Raw genomic sequence first — 14662 nt, 5'->3', positions numbered from 1 at the left:
GGACCTAGGACCTTCTGCATGCAAATTAGATGCTCTACCTTTGAGCCATGGTGCTTATCCTTGGGAAATGGATTATGCTTCCTCATCACTAGGGAAGGATAGCACTCCCCCTATCTTCATACCACTGTACTATCTATAAAGTAATATGAAATCTCACTTCCTACCTGATTAGCCGAGATCTTACAGTGAGGAAAAGGATAAAATGGTGGCACAAAAGTTATAGGGGGGAAACACGACACCGTGATTATGAACAGACACAGGGTTTTTTTTTCATGGGAGTGGATGCTCCAAAGGCATGTTTGCACCACCCAAACCACCAAATGTGCATTTCCCATTCTGAAATAATTTGTAGGCAATGCTTCAGCTCACCCCTAATATATATCTGTGGTATTTGCCTCCTAGGATGGGTCATAAGGAAAGGGTTAAAATAGGTGTGATGTGATTGGCCAGTGAGAATGCAAGGGAGGAATAAAAGTTAGAGTGGGAGGTTTTGAAAGTCAGTTGAGGTTTGGGAGTTGGGAGTTGAAGAAGGAAGAGGGAGGAATAGGCAGTGGGTTGGTAGAGTTGTATTGTGAGAGAGTGAGAGGAATTGTTAGGTGGAGTCAGATAGATAGTTGGAATAATCAGTTTGGAGTTGTTAGGAACTAAGAATAAGAAACTGACAAGAGAAAAATTAACTGAACCATAAGCTTGTTCCTGCATTTAAAAATAAACTTGATTATTTGTTTATGTTAACAACTGACTGGACTCTGTGTGTCCCCATGAGATATGGGGTGGTGGCAGCGGAAAAAGCAATTGCAGTGGCGGCACAGGGTCAATAGACCGTCAAACGTCCAGGGGCCCTGTGTGTGATCGCCACAAAATCTTTACAAGCAACCCTACCTCCTGCATAAGCCAGTTAAAAAGCTGGAACCTTTGTGCTCTTGCACCTTTCCAATTTGTTTCGGTGGGGATCTTATATGAGAACATTCTGGTGGGCTACACTCAGAGCTGTTGCTCTTAAGATAATATATTTATTGCTTTCCAGGTATCTGAATCAAGCCCACCGCATGCATTGCATATAGTTAGGAAAATGACTAATATAATCACACAAAGAGAAAGAAAGTGACAATAACTCTTCCAAATTAGTACGTCGACTGGTTATTTATTCCATCACAAATGTTGCTTTATTATAGCCCTATGTTTACTTTTGTTGCTGTTATTTATATTGAGTCAATAGGGTATATTGATCTAAGACCTTCCTTAATTGTTTAGCGCATTCATGGCTTGAACTTCCAGGAATTCTCAAAGTGAGCTGTTCTAATATGATGCCCTCTGTAATTGGTAAGCCTAGAAAATATTACTTTAATAAATATTTAATGAAAAAGTTGTTCTACTTATTCATTAGATTCCAGACTAATATATATTCATTACCAGAAGATAAATAACAATGCTTAATATTCTTTGTTTACAACTGAAGGTCATATGGAAGCATGTATGAATATTTAAGCCATGTCCACCAGTGCAGGTTGTGAATTTTAACAATTCTATTAGTTTTTCTCTCCACTGCTTTGTTCATTCTTGTTTTCAAAATTATCATCATTTGGATTCAATACCGAAGAATAATTATGTATTTTTTAAAAGTATTTGCGGGTTTTATGTTTAAAAGAATGAAAAATGCATATATGTTAGTTCACTACTTTTGTAACAGAAAAAAATGAAGCTGCAGATGATAAACAGATTAACAAATAGATTTAATGCCAGACACAGGCATGAGTGTAAAGGCATTCATCCAAATATGAAGTGGATATAAGCAACATTGCAATAATTAAAATTGTATTTAACATTTTATTCTGAAAAGCTATAAGAAAAAAACGCTAGCCCAACTAATTCTCCCCTTTCCCTTCAGTTCTGTGCACATAAACAATGTGCATGTATCTTTGGCATAGGACTTTTCATTCAGATCCATACTTTATTCATTACACCACAAAGTAGATTAAGGCTGCTATAAACTCTTACAAGAGAGTAAAAATTATTTATTTATGTATACAAGTATTCCTGTACCGCACTCTCCCCCAAAATCAGGGATGTTTCTTCTTAAGAGGCAGAGCTGTATGAAGCAACACCCTAGACAGTCTTTTGTGTTCATTTTGTGTTCAACGCAAGCACGTTTACCACTGAAAATGCAGACACCAACCTGTGTGCTTTTGTCTGCGAGCCTCAGAAACACTTCTAAACAGTCTGTTCCTCTTATGACATTTCATCAAATAGTAAGTAAGTGCAATCAGTCCATCACTCTGCTGCTTGTAGGGTAGGTATTCTACCATAAGAGAGGGCCTAGACAATTTTTATGTGATATGCAAATTTATGAATCAATATATATCACCATGGCAGGGAAGACTGTGAACAGGTATCAAGGAGCCTGCTCTGTCTGCTGGTCAGGTGCTTACTGCCCATGGGTCCCTGGCCTCCCCTCTTGAGGTTCTTTGTTTTCAAACTGGACTTGAACTGGACACTGCTTCAGAAAGAGGATTGCTGCACAAAGACCTTCATGCAGATATTCTGAGCATCATGAAGGGCACAAGGAGACTTTCAGAGGTTCTAGGACTACTGAGGTATGCAGGAAGATTGTGTTTTCCTGGGGGGAAGCCACAGCATCCAGGCAAAGCCTCCCCAACTGAGCAGAGACTGAGAGCTGCACATCCTTTACACTGCCTCCAATCATTGGCAGCCGACAGCAGCCACAGGTGCTACTCTCAGCTTTTTGTAAAGCAGACGATGTAGGAGGGGGCAATTTAATTCAGTTCACTTTTATAGGCCAACCTTCCTAATTCACACTTTACAGAATCCATTCGCCCCCTTACTGGGCAGGCACCTTTGCAGGTGGGCCCAGGCCTCCCTGGTAAGCCAACTTATCACAGGCTGGATCATCTTCCTGCCACCAAATCAGCCAATGGCAGCAGGAGTTAGGGAGCACTCCCCTGGGAGCAGGACCAACTGAAAAATTGTAGCCCTTGCCACCATGCTCAGGGGATGTTTAAATGCCTGGCCTGCAGGGCCTTTCGGCCTCTATCTCACCATGCCAGATCTCCCACCCTCCCTCCCTCAGATCAGGGGGTTTTCCATGAATGGTACAACCATGATATGGGCAATGTTGGTCACCTAATTTTCATAGGCTGGGCAGAATTTTTTCCCACTTGGCTAATTGGCACTGCCATTGGGGTTTTCGCCTACCTCATAGCAGTCATCTCAACTTTGTAAGGCAGATATGCATTGGGTAGACCCAGCCTTGGTTGGAGGGGAGGTTGTAGCCTCTGCCTGCCCCTCCACCAATAAGGGTATTCTGTTAAAAGGATCCCAGAGGAGTGGGTCCTGTCCAATGCCCAGACAGGGGAAAGGGCCATACCACTCCTCCAAAGGCGACTGCTCGGGGGATGCCCTGATTTGACATGGGTCATAGGGCACCCCCCCCCAGCTTCACCCTTAGAAACACTCCCAGCGGACAGGAATGACATGTGCCATTGCTTACCACAATGCCTATGGTCAAACCTTACATCTGTAACCAATAAAGTTGTGGCCTTATTTGATCCCAAAACCAGTAAGCCATGTGTTGTCTAGTTATTCGCACCTTAGGGAAAAAGTTGGTCATGGGGCTTCGATACGCAATAGTACACATACAGAAACACAGCCATTCTTCAAAGTTCACACTTCTACAAATATTGCAATACATCTTCAGCCTAAATGTGTGCAAAAAAATGCATACGCTAAGGTAATGTTTACATAAAAATGCATACTGGCATTTCCGCACTCCTGCACTTTCACTTTGCGCATGACACCAGGAAATAATTAAATAAATCAGTTTAAACTACAAAATGGTGCGAAAAGGGCAAAAACTGCCTGAAAAGAGTGGGAAAACTGCAAAAAATTATGGGGAAAGAGTGGGGAAACAGCTAGCAATCCCAGAAGCCTTTGCAACTGCAATCCCATGAGCTTTTGCACTGACCTTTGAGTCCTGTGGAGAGTTGGAGTTTGAGAAAGGAGGTTTAGAGGGAGCAATTATGGTGGGGTTTAGCGGATTTTTGGCAGTTTGGCGTTGAGGACGTTCACATGTTTTTAAGATGGTATACATATGGTACCCGGGAATGTAGCCTCCAGGTAAGTGGGGAGATGCCAGTATATTAGCAAAAATAACAAATTCCACTATGTCAGGGTGGGAATGCTTTGCTAAACATGTATATTGGGGAAAATTGCATACGGATGTGCATATTAGGAGAAATGCACACTAAAATTCTGATGGATTTTCATGAAGATTTTTGGAAAAGAGCAAACTGGTGTCGAAATGTGGAGAACTGTACATAAGATTAGAAAAATGGGAAATTGAAAGCCAACAGGCAGTATGTGAGGAGATAGGGAGATCAAGACCTTTCTCCTGTTAGTAACATGAACTGATGCACATGGGAGTGCGCTCCATACAACCTGAATGAAAATCAGATCGGAATTTTTGAGTATCGCTCGTCAATTCGACTGGCAGCACTCGGCTCCGAAACCCATTGCATAAATGCAAATATCACTGCTTTCAATAGAAGCAGTGTGTAGGATCATGGCTTTGGCTTTGAATGCTTATGCCATCTTAAAAGGGGTATCTGGCTGATGTTAAGCTGTCCTGCCAGTACAAAGCCAATTAATTTCACAAAAACTTGCATGGAAAGGACTTCCATGCTTCTAAATTATTAAGATATATTTGAAGGCATTGGCATTATGTGCTTGATGCTGTAACGTGTTCAGTGCTTTCAAATCCCATTCTCTCACTAGAGGATATCAGAGCTTAATACCTTGGCTTATAACAAAACCATTAAATTTGACAGCATAGTCTGGCACCTTGACATATTGCCAGCCAAGCAGTACATGTCCAGTTCATAGCATCCTTAATTCACCTATTTTTGAAAAGTACAAAGTATCAAGAAATTGTGCGTATGATCTCAGTTACCTATGAAACATTATAACATTTTCTTCTCCCATGCAAGCATAGTTTACAAACTATTTTGTAGCTTTAATATTAGCATAGGTTTCATCCATTTTAAAATTTCCAGCTGGCAAAAGTTTATATCTGCTTTTACAGACATCAAAGAATATATATGATGGAAACTAGTAGATATTGATTAATTGATTCCTCCTTGAAGTATGGCCCTGGCAAAATAATTTTGTCTGGCTTGCAACTTTTCGAAAGCCAACCAACACCTCCTCCTTCGAACCGCTGGATTGATATTATTATTATTATTAATCCATCATACTTGTTAGACTCAATTGTATGATGAAACCGACAGTGGTTTTTGTGTGTTTTAATTGTTGTTGATTATTTTAGAAATTGTAAGAGTTAATGCTTTAGAGTACAGTGGTACCTCGGGTTACAGACACTTCAGGTTACAGACGCTTCAGGTTGCATACTCCACTAACCCAGAAACAGTACCTCAGGTTAAGAACTTTGCTTCAGGATGAGAACAGAAATCGTGTGGTGGCAGCGCGGCGGCAGCGGGAGGCCCCATTAGCTAAAGTGGTACCTCAAGTTAAGAACAGTTTCAGGTTAAGAACGGACCTCCAGAATGAATTACCATAAGTTCTTAACCAGAGGTACCACTGTATGTTAAATAAGGTGTTTAACAGCAAATTGCTATTCATAGCTAAGTCCATTGATTTGAGTGGGTCTCCTCTAAATATGACTTACAGTGTAATTCTAACCCTGTCAACTCAGAAGTAAGTCATACTGAATTCAATGCAGCTTACTCCCAGGTAACTAGGATTAGGAGGATTGAAGTTTTAGTTAGATACAACCCTAAGGGCCAAATGAAACAATACCAAATATGTCATTAGAAAATGCAGTAAAAAAACAACAACAGGTGTATGTTTAGGCGTGCACATGTATGTTTAACTATTTCCTCTCTGGCCATGGTAATTGTGAAAATGTTACCCTGTACTGCTGTTCCAATAACTTTGCTTTTCCATCAAACAGAAAAACATTCTTCGTTCTGCAGTTCAGCATTTCTATAGTCTCTTCTGAACTTTTCCATTCTTTTCTATGTGGAAGTAGATAAGAAGTTCCAAGACTTGATGTGTAAATTAGTGAGCATGCATACACACATGCACACAAACACACAAACACCAAACTGCATTTGTTTAATACCCATATTTATTTTTAATTGTATGTGTAGTGCTTCTTTTATGTTTTATATTGTACATTGTTAAGCTACAATTTCAATTCTACTGAATTCTATAGAATTCAACTTGTAATACAAGAAAATACAATATATAAGAAATACAGTGGTCCATCAAGTGTCTCAGCAATTTTGAAGTGGTCTTTTGGGGTGGTGAGATTGGACACCAGTGGCTTATATTATAAACCTGTAGACAATGTGCAGTTTTCCTTATATCACCAAGTGTTTAGTTCTGAGGGGTGAACACCACCACCACCACCACCACCACCAGAATAATAGTGCCTTTAGGTTTTACAGTGCACGTTACTCTGGCAGTGGGGAGGTAAATGGGACTAAGGCCTTAGGAAAACTGGGCATCTCTTTGGAGGCTCTGAACAGATGTGTACAAAGCACTGTACACAAATATTTTTGGATTGATTATCTTTCTAACTATGTTAGGCAATTATATGGCACACATAAACTAATTGTTTCTAATTAATAGATGTTATGTTGCTATCTCCTTAACTTCTGCTGAGTTACAAGGGGGGGGGGAAGATAGATGCTAACTCAGTTTTTAAAAAAGTTGTCTTGCAGGCAAAATCCATACTTGCATTTTGAAGCACTCAGCTAATCTAAAGGATTAAAATGACCTCAAGGAAGGGCTCAAGCATCAACTGCCATAGTTTCAAAGTGAGCTTAAGGATTTCAGCCAAGTTCCTTTCATAGAAACTGTATAGTTATATAAATTGATTTCTTTGGGGACAACTTGCCAGACAGTACTTTACTTAGTTGGGGATTTAACAGCTCCAGAGAAAGGGGGGGGGGGAATACTGTATTATGCCATCAGTGGCAGGTGCTCCCCCTTATAATTTGTACCAGTGGGTGTTAAAATATTCATGTTTTAGTGTTAGCATATCTGCATGCTTCTGCAACCATGTTTATTCATATTCATAGATCTGTAACTTGCCAAGGAAGAGTAGAAGAGCATAACACACCTTTAACTTGTATAGTGATGCAGTTCCAGGACACTGTGATTCCATTTAACTGAAGGCTCCTGAATCTAGCATTTCAGATATACATGAAAGAAAATATGGGTTGTACGCTGTTTACACAGAAGTTCCCTTATTGCTCCATTGATTAAAAAGAATCATATTCTGGAAAACTGGCCTGAATTCTGCTTTCATCTGCAATGTTTCTGCTGTATAAAAGGTGTATCTCATAATCAAACATTCCCTACCAAGGAATGTATTCATGCTGAATTATTTAAAGTCAGTTTCTAACCTTTCTCTTCAAGTCTCTCACTCTCCAATTCTTTGAGAATATTCATTAGCCTGATTTAATAAAAGCCACTGGCTAAACTTTCATTTGGTATTAAATGAGCATATCAGTCTTCGTATCCCATCCTTAACATAAAATAGTGGATTTATTAAGGTCAATGGAAGAATTCCCTATATGCAGCTTTGATGAGAGGGTATATATGTATGTGTGCGTGTGTGTGTGCATGTGCACAAAAATAATGTCCTAATATAAGCTATACACATCAAATAATAAACATAAAAATAACATACTAGCATAAAGTGGCTTTTATTGTTCCAGGAATTCAGTTTGCACGTAGCACTAAGCCAAACTATAGCATTAGCACTTTTAGCAGCCACATCACAGTACTGGTTCATGTTTAGTTTATGATCACCTAAGATGCTTAGATCCTTTTCGTGTGTACTGCTGCCAACCTCATTCTATACTTATTCCATTGATCTGTGTTTATGTTTATACCTAAATGCAGGACTTAATTTTGCTGTGAAGGGCAGGTGTGCTGGTGTTCGCTATTGTTTAAACCAGGAGATATTTAGATTTTAGTACTGGAAAGAGAAAAATGTACATTTTTGGAAAAACAAAACAAAAAATAGGAGAAAACAAAAGGTTCATGGGGAATTCTAGAAAGGAAGGCAATAGCATTACTATCCTTCTTTTTGCTGTGTTTTACATGAATGCCCTTGTACTTAATTGGCAAGAGAGCATCCACTGTCTGAAATTTATAGAATAAAGCAAAAGTAAAATAAAACATTTTTAAAGGATGCTGGCAAAAGAAAAAGACTAGGTCATTGGTCACTTGCAATGTCACAGGCAAAGTATAATAGGTACCCATGACAGTCATACAATCACACTCCACACAGCATGAAGAGTCACAATTGATGTGCTTGACTGAGAGGAAAATTGCATGTTTCCAACAGCAAAATAATACTTTAGAAAATGTGCAGTCCCCAAAACTGAAGTACTTCTGGAGAATAGGTGCCTGGATTTCCTACAACAAATTAGTAACAACTCTGCACTGAACGCATAACAAGTGTGGAATTGTGCATGTCTTCTTTTTCCATAATCATATTAATCTGCACTGCTTCTGAATGTCTTCTCTTTCGGCATAGTTCTGTATTTAGCTTTCCAAAGACAGCAAATATTTCAGGGAGAGGAATTCTAGGTACTGTAGCAGTAGTGGCCAGGTATGCCTTTTATTGTTTATGTTCTGCCCTTTTTTTAAGAATCACACTTATGAATACTTTTGTAACCTACAAGCTTGACTTCTGCAATGCGGATTATGTGGGGCAGTATTTGAAGATGACTCTGAAGTTGTAATTAGCAGACAAAGCTCATCTCCTGACAGATAGAGGAATGTGTTATGGAATCTGCACTGGCTGCCTGTTGGCTTCTGGGACCATTTCTAAGTGCTAATACTTACATTTAAATCTTATGTTGCTTTAGGGGTCATCTCTGTTGATGTAAGGCCTGATATTGTCTACACACAGCTAGTCAAGGCACAATGCCCTGAATAGAACATAATCCCTGAGACTCAGGGACTTTACTGCTTTGGTTTAAAGACTACAGATAGTTCTTCTATTGCTGCCTTCTAGAAGGAGTAAAAAAAAATGTACATTTTGTACATTCCAGAAAGCATTTGGTTGATTTGCTTTTTGGTGCTTTTTTTGGTGGCCGCACCAAAAAAATGCTACTGTTCATTTAATGTGATTGCTTTTATGTGACCTGTCTTGAGTTGTTGAAAGATGACTGTGGAATTGCATTGACTGTGGAATGTAAACAACCTGTCTCGTGACAAGCACTTCGCTGCACAGAGAAGAAAGCAGAAACCAACAATGTATACAGTGGTACCTCGGGTTAAGTACTTAATTTGTTCCGGAGGTCCGTTCTTAACCTGAAACTTTTCTTACCCTGAAGCACCACTTTAGCTAATGGGGCCTCCCGCTGCCACCGCGCCGCCACCGCACAATTTCTGTTCTCATCCTGAAGCAAAATTCTTAACCAGGTAATATTTCTGGGTTAGCGGAGTCTGTAACCTGAAGCGTATGTAACCCGAGGTACCACTGTATCTATATAGAATCTAGCTTTCTCCAGCTTTCTTCAGGATATGGTTGATTTTTATAGCTATATGAACTCATACTTGCAGAGTGAAGTGGGCTTACTAGAAGGGGTGCCAATGTGGCATCTGGGACAGCTGATGGGGGGGCATCTGCATGATTTTCTGGTCTTGACTCTTTTTCTTTTATTTTAGGCTTGGCAGATACTTTGTGATATGCCATGCCTGCATGGCAGCCATTTTGTGACTGGTGCCACGTCAATTCTTTGGAATTCCAAATGTGTCTGCTGACCAAAAAGTATGGTGACCCCCTGCATAAAAGGGAGGACTCTCAAATATGATAAATGCACAGTGGTACCTCCGATTGTGGACGGAATCAGTTCTGGAGCTCCGGTCAGATACTGAGGTTTCCGCAACTAGAGGGACTGCTTCTGCGCATGTGGCGAAACCTGGAAAAATACTTCTGGGTTTGCCGCGTTCGCATCCTGAAGGATACACAACTGGAAGTGTGCATATCCAGAGTTACCACTGTATTGTACAAACAGCTCTAGGTCACACAATATATTCATTTAGGCTGTAGTCTTCACCATATCCCTGGGACTAATCCAGTGGAATTTACATCTAAATGGTCATATGCATTAGTTGTTCTGCTTTATTGAAACCTGTTTAAAAAAATCCTACCCATGCAACTCTCACACCTCTAGTAACATGTAATGTCTAAGCCATGTTGTTGACACTGCCTACTACACATGCAGCATTAGCATGCTGACACAACACACACACACACCGAGGATGAATCCCTAGCATACATGCAAAGGTGACTTGATTTAGACACTGCACCAAATTCAAAGTACTCTGCTTTGCATGTTAGCTTTTTACACATACTGGGCGTTACATTTAATGAAAATGAAAATCAAATGAAAAGATCCTCAGCACTGGAGCAGACATGAAATACTCTTCTTTTTTCCCTTTTAAATCACTATTTTCATAGAGCAGTACAGATATGGACACTTACAGAGTTTGGATAACAAAGGGTTGTGAACCTTGTTCTTCTGTGACTCCAATTGAAAAGAGTGCAGATGGAGTTGTTCGGACTTAGCTATACTGAGGTGATAATAGACACATATATACCATGTGTTTAAAACATTCTTATACAGCTTTAATAGTCATAGCTCCCCACAAACAATCCTGGAGAGACAATGGTTTGTTAAGGGTGCTGGAGACCATAGAACTGTCAGGGGTCTCCTAACAACTCTCTGCACCCTTAACAAACTACAGTTCCCAGGATTCTTTGAGGAAAGCAGTGAGTTTTAAAGTGGCATGAGTGCTTTAATATACATGAGATGTGCATGAGATGTACGTGCACTCTGATCTGTGGTCTGAGCTTTACTTAGCTTAGGGTGATGTACTTGTGAGTAGGTATGCTTTGACTTGCAGCTTAAAGTTTCCATCAGAGACTCCATCTTAATAACTTCTCTCTCTCTCTCTCTCTCTCTCTCTCTCTCTCTCTCTCTCCATATGAATATGGATGAGGGAAAGCTCAATAGTTGCCTCATGCATACACATTATTGTTCTACTCATCAGTTGTTTATTGCTTTGTGTTCACAATTCACTAGTGATTTGTTGTTTGCATTGCTTCTGTAAAACAGATGAAAATATACCTTAAAAAGATTGTGGCATTTAGATTACAATCTTAAACTAAATATAATTAATGTTTTTTTTATATATGTATCTAACGAGAATAAGCTTCAAACATTGTCAACATTCTCCTTAAGCATTCATGACCTGGCAGAATAATCAGACTGTTCTGGGTGAATATAAGCGGTTTGAAATTTTTCAGGGAATTATTATCCATTTGAAAATAAGATGAAGAGAATATTAAATGCGTTTTGGCTTTGGGGAAATCACTTTTCCACCCTCTTAATTTTTTTAATCTATTGAAATGAAACCTGACCTCCTTTATTGTATATCAATAATCATCAATATTTAATTTAACCTTCTCTAATCTTTAGTAGATTTCTTGTTTTGCAAAATATGGCTGAAAAATGTAAATACAATTCCTTTCGGATCAGAGTTTGATGTGAGATCCTTCTGAAGATTGGTGGGTAAAGATCAGCATAGAAATAATTTCTTAGCTTTTGAAATGGTTATGCCAAGACACACACAGAGACTCTGAGCATTAGCCAAATATCTGCCCTTAAAATCTCAACTTCAAAATTGACTTTTGCATGCATAACCTGAATTGTTGGCAACCTGTTCTGCAACACCATGGCGTACAGCAACAGGTTACTGCATAAATAATTCATTAGGCCACCGCCTTCCATCATCCTTAGAAAACAGCCACCAGAGATTTTAAAATCTTAGCACATTTCAGTCTTGTTACGCCTGACCCCTTGTGTATAGCTCCTGCTCATGGGAAAGGGACAACAAGTGTTATGGCCTGCAGATGCTATCGGTGCATATTTACATGGACCCGAGAAAATGCCATTAGAGTTAACAAATATGAAAAGTATATAGTGATGTGTGTGAGAAACAGAGACAGAGAATAGAACAATGATATGCAACATGATGGAAGCTCTGGAGCCAAGTGAGGATTCCCAGGTAAGATCCTCCCTCTATTGTGTGGGCAGGTAATCCCTCCCCTACCTGGCCTGGTCTCCTTGGCAACGCTTCCCCCCGATGGGATTGGACAACTGACTGAGGTAGGTGGAGACCTTCAGGTATCCCACCTGAGGGAAGGCAAAGCCAAGCCTACGCTATTGGAGCCACTCCAGATCTAGGGGCTGCATGCGTCCACGCAAAGGGCGCCCCCTGTTTTAAGTGGGGAGTGGTCATTCAGATTAAAATTGCAGAGTGGAAGGAAAGAAGGACCTTTTTCTGCCTCCCCACTTCCAACTACTTTTTGAAGACTGGAAAAGAAACTCTCTTAAGAATATTAGGGGGGTGGGCAGGGGAAGGACTAGACCATGTGAAAATTGAACATAATATTTTAGCTGCAGTTCATTCATTTTCAGCTTGTTGTGCTTGAGGTGAGAATATTCTCCGGAGGATATTCTCGAGAATGCGAATATTCTCAAGAATATTCTCTGCTAGAAAATTTCGCGGAGAATATTCTCCACAAAGAGTAAATTCTGATGTAAGAACCAGTTTTACAACCCACATCTTAAAAATCTAGTAAATAATAAGTAAAGCTGTGATATTGCCAGTGTAAGTAATGAATAATGATTTTTTTGATCTAGCTGCATTACTGAGCATTGTGTCATTCACCATTGGCAGTTCTGAAATGTGAGCTTCAGAAAACATACATACACACACACACACAGTATATTTAGTTTTAAAAATGCTATTCATTTAATTTGATGAATATTTGAATTAGTATTTATTTCAACTATATGTAATAGCCTTTTTTCTATTTTGGTGTGACCTTATTCATAGCAGTTCTATACCCTTGGCCATACAGTGTGATTTTACCCCCCCCCCCGAAAGTAGCTTTAATGCTTTATACACTTAAAGTACCTAGGCCTATACAATTATGTGTAACGTAAGTGCCAGTAACCAGTTTTTTCAGTGCCATTCAATGGTACAATATTCTCATTAATCGAGAATATTCTTGAGAATATTCTCCAAAAGATTATTCTGGAGTATTTAATATCACTAGTTGTGCCCATAAGCTAGGTTTAAGGTGCCATTTAGTTCCTAGCTTTCATACTTCAGTTTTGAACACTTGAAGGAAGCACCGTTTTCTACTGCCTCAGGCTGCAATCCTCTATGTACTTATTTGGAAGTAAGTCCTTTGGACCCATGCATAGAATTTTACTGTAACAAGCATCTAATGATTAAGAAATGAGAATAGAAATGTCTTGAACCTCCCTGAGACATTTCATTGGTCTCATTGAGTATCTGCCCTTGAAATCCCACTTTCTTGTAACCTATAGATAATATTAACTTTGTCCTTTTCTTTAGGACAAATTGTACTGGCAAGAAGTTCCATGGAAACCAATAAGATTGAAGTGACGGGTAAGTGAATATATTCCAAATAAAGCTAAACTAGATATGATGTTTTGCAGGGGAAACTTTATTTTGATTAATGGATATGGTTTTTCTTTTAAATGTGAAAGAAATGAACATACTCCAAGCACAGGAAAGAAGAATGTGCTTATTTTTTCCCCACTGGCATTTATTTCATTTATGTAACAAAATTCAGTGCTGCAAAGATTAAACGTGCATACTGATCATAATATTCTGCCTTGCATTGTCTGCACAATATGGTTAAAATGAATTCACTGTTGAGAAAAAAATAACAACTTAATGATAAAAGGGCATTTTTTCCACCCCAGAGACAGGCTGATCTGAATGTTATCAGCTACTAATTAATCTAGAATTACTTTTCAGATATTGTTTGGCAGCTAGCAATTCTTAACAAAATAATTATATATTTGTTTCTATGGCTAACAAATTAAATGCTAATTGTGCCCTAGCTGGAAGTTGGCAGGATCTTGCAATAATTTGTTTTGGTTCATTTAATATATCTTTTATAAATGCATAATGGTAACCAACATTATTTATTTATCATGGAATAAATAAATATTTAGATCGTCTTTGCATTGTTATGGATCACTGGTGCAAGATTCATCAACTAATTTTGCATAGTAATACATTTTATAATTATGATGAGAGTTGAAGTTTCATTACAACGGCTGCAAGAACAGGCAGAGCTTGTGGAGTACATTTTTTTCCTTATTATTCATGCTGTCTGTTTGGAACATCTTGAAAGCACAATGTGCTATATGGCTTTTCAGACAAAATGTAGCAGTATTTTAGTCCACCAAAATTAGTATCTCATTCTTCTAGTGTGCTGATTGAATCTATGAATTTCTCTTTTCTTTGTTTCCTTGCTAAAACTATGTCGATACCACCCTTGAATCACATTCCCAAGCAGTTTATATAAAGAATAAAACAGGTGAAGTTGCAATCCTGTGGTCTCTGGGAAGACATCCTAGGAGGCATAGGATCTTTTGAATCACCTCCTCCTGCTTGAAAAGGGAGATCTGTCATCATGAGGATGAGGAAAGGACTGCAGCTGGTTCTTCTGATAGTAGGTATTTGACAGTCAATGCCAGGCATGTTG

At 39.1% G+C, this 14662-nt stretch overlaps 1 protein-coding gene across 4 annotated transcripts in view; it reads left to right on the top strand.

Annotated features, from left to right (window-relative positions):
* Positions 1 to 14662, top strand: part of LOC309368099 (uncharacterized protein) — a 362074-nt gene that overhangs the window by 171079 nt on the left and 176333 nt on the right. For all 4 annotated transcript variants that reach the window (XR_014167526.1, XM_081907921.1, XM_081907920.1 and 1 more), the window contains one exon: positions 13498 to 13551. Coding sequence is in view for 3 of the 4 variants with exons in the window: in XM_081907921.1 (XP_081764047.1) it covers positions 13498 to 13551 (54 nt within the window). In the remaining variant the exon portion in view is untranslated. The remainder of the gene's footprint in view (positions 1 to 13497; positions 13552 to 14662) is intronic.

The sequence above is a fragment of the Podarcis melisellensis genome (assembly GCF_964234715.1).
Source record: "Podarcis melisellensis genome assembly, chromosome: 4".
NCBI lineage: Eukaryota > Metazoa > Chordata > Lepidosauria > Squamata > Lacertidae > Podarcis > Podarcis melisellensis.
This window is presented reverse-complemented; position numbering and strand designations above follow the sequence as displayed.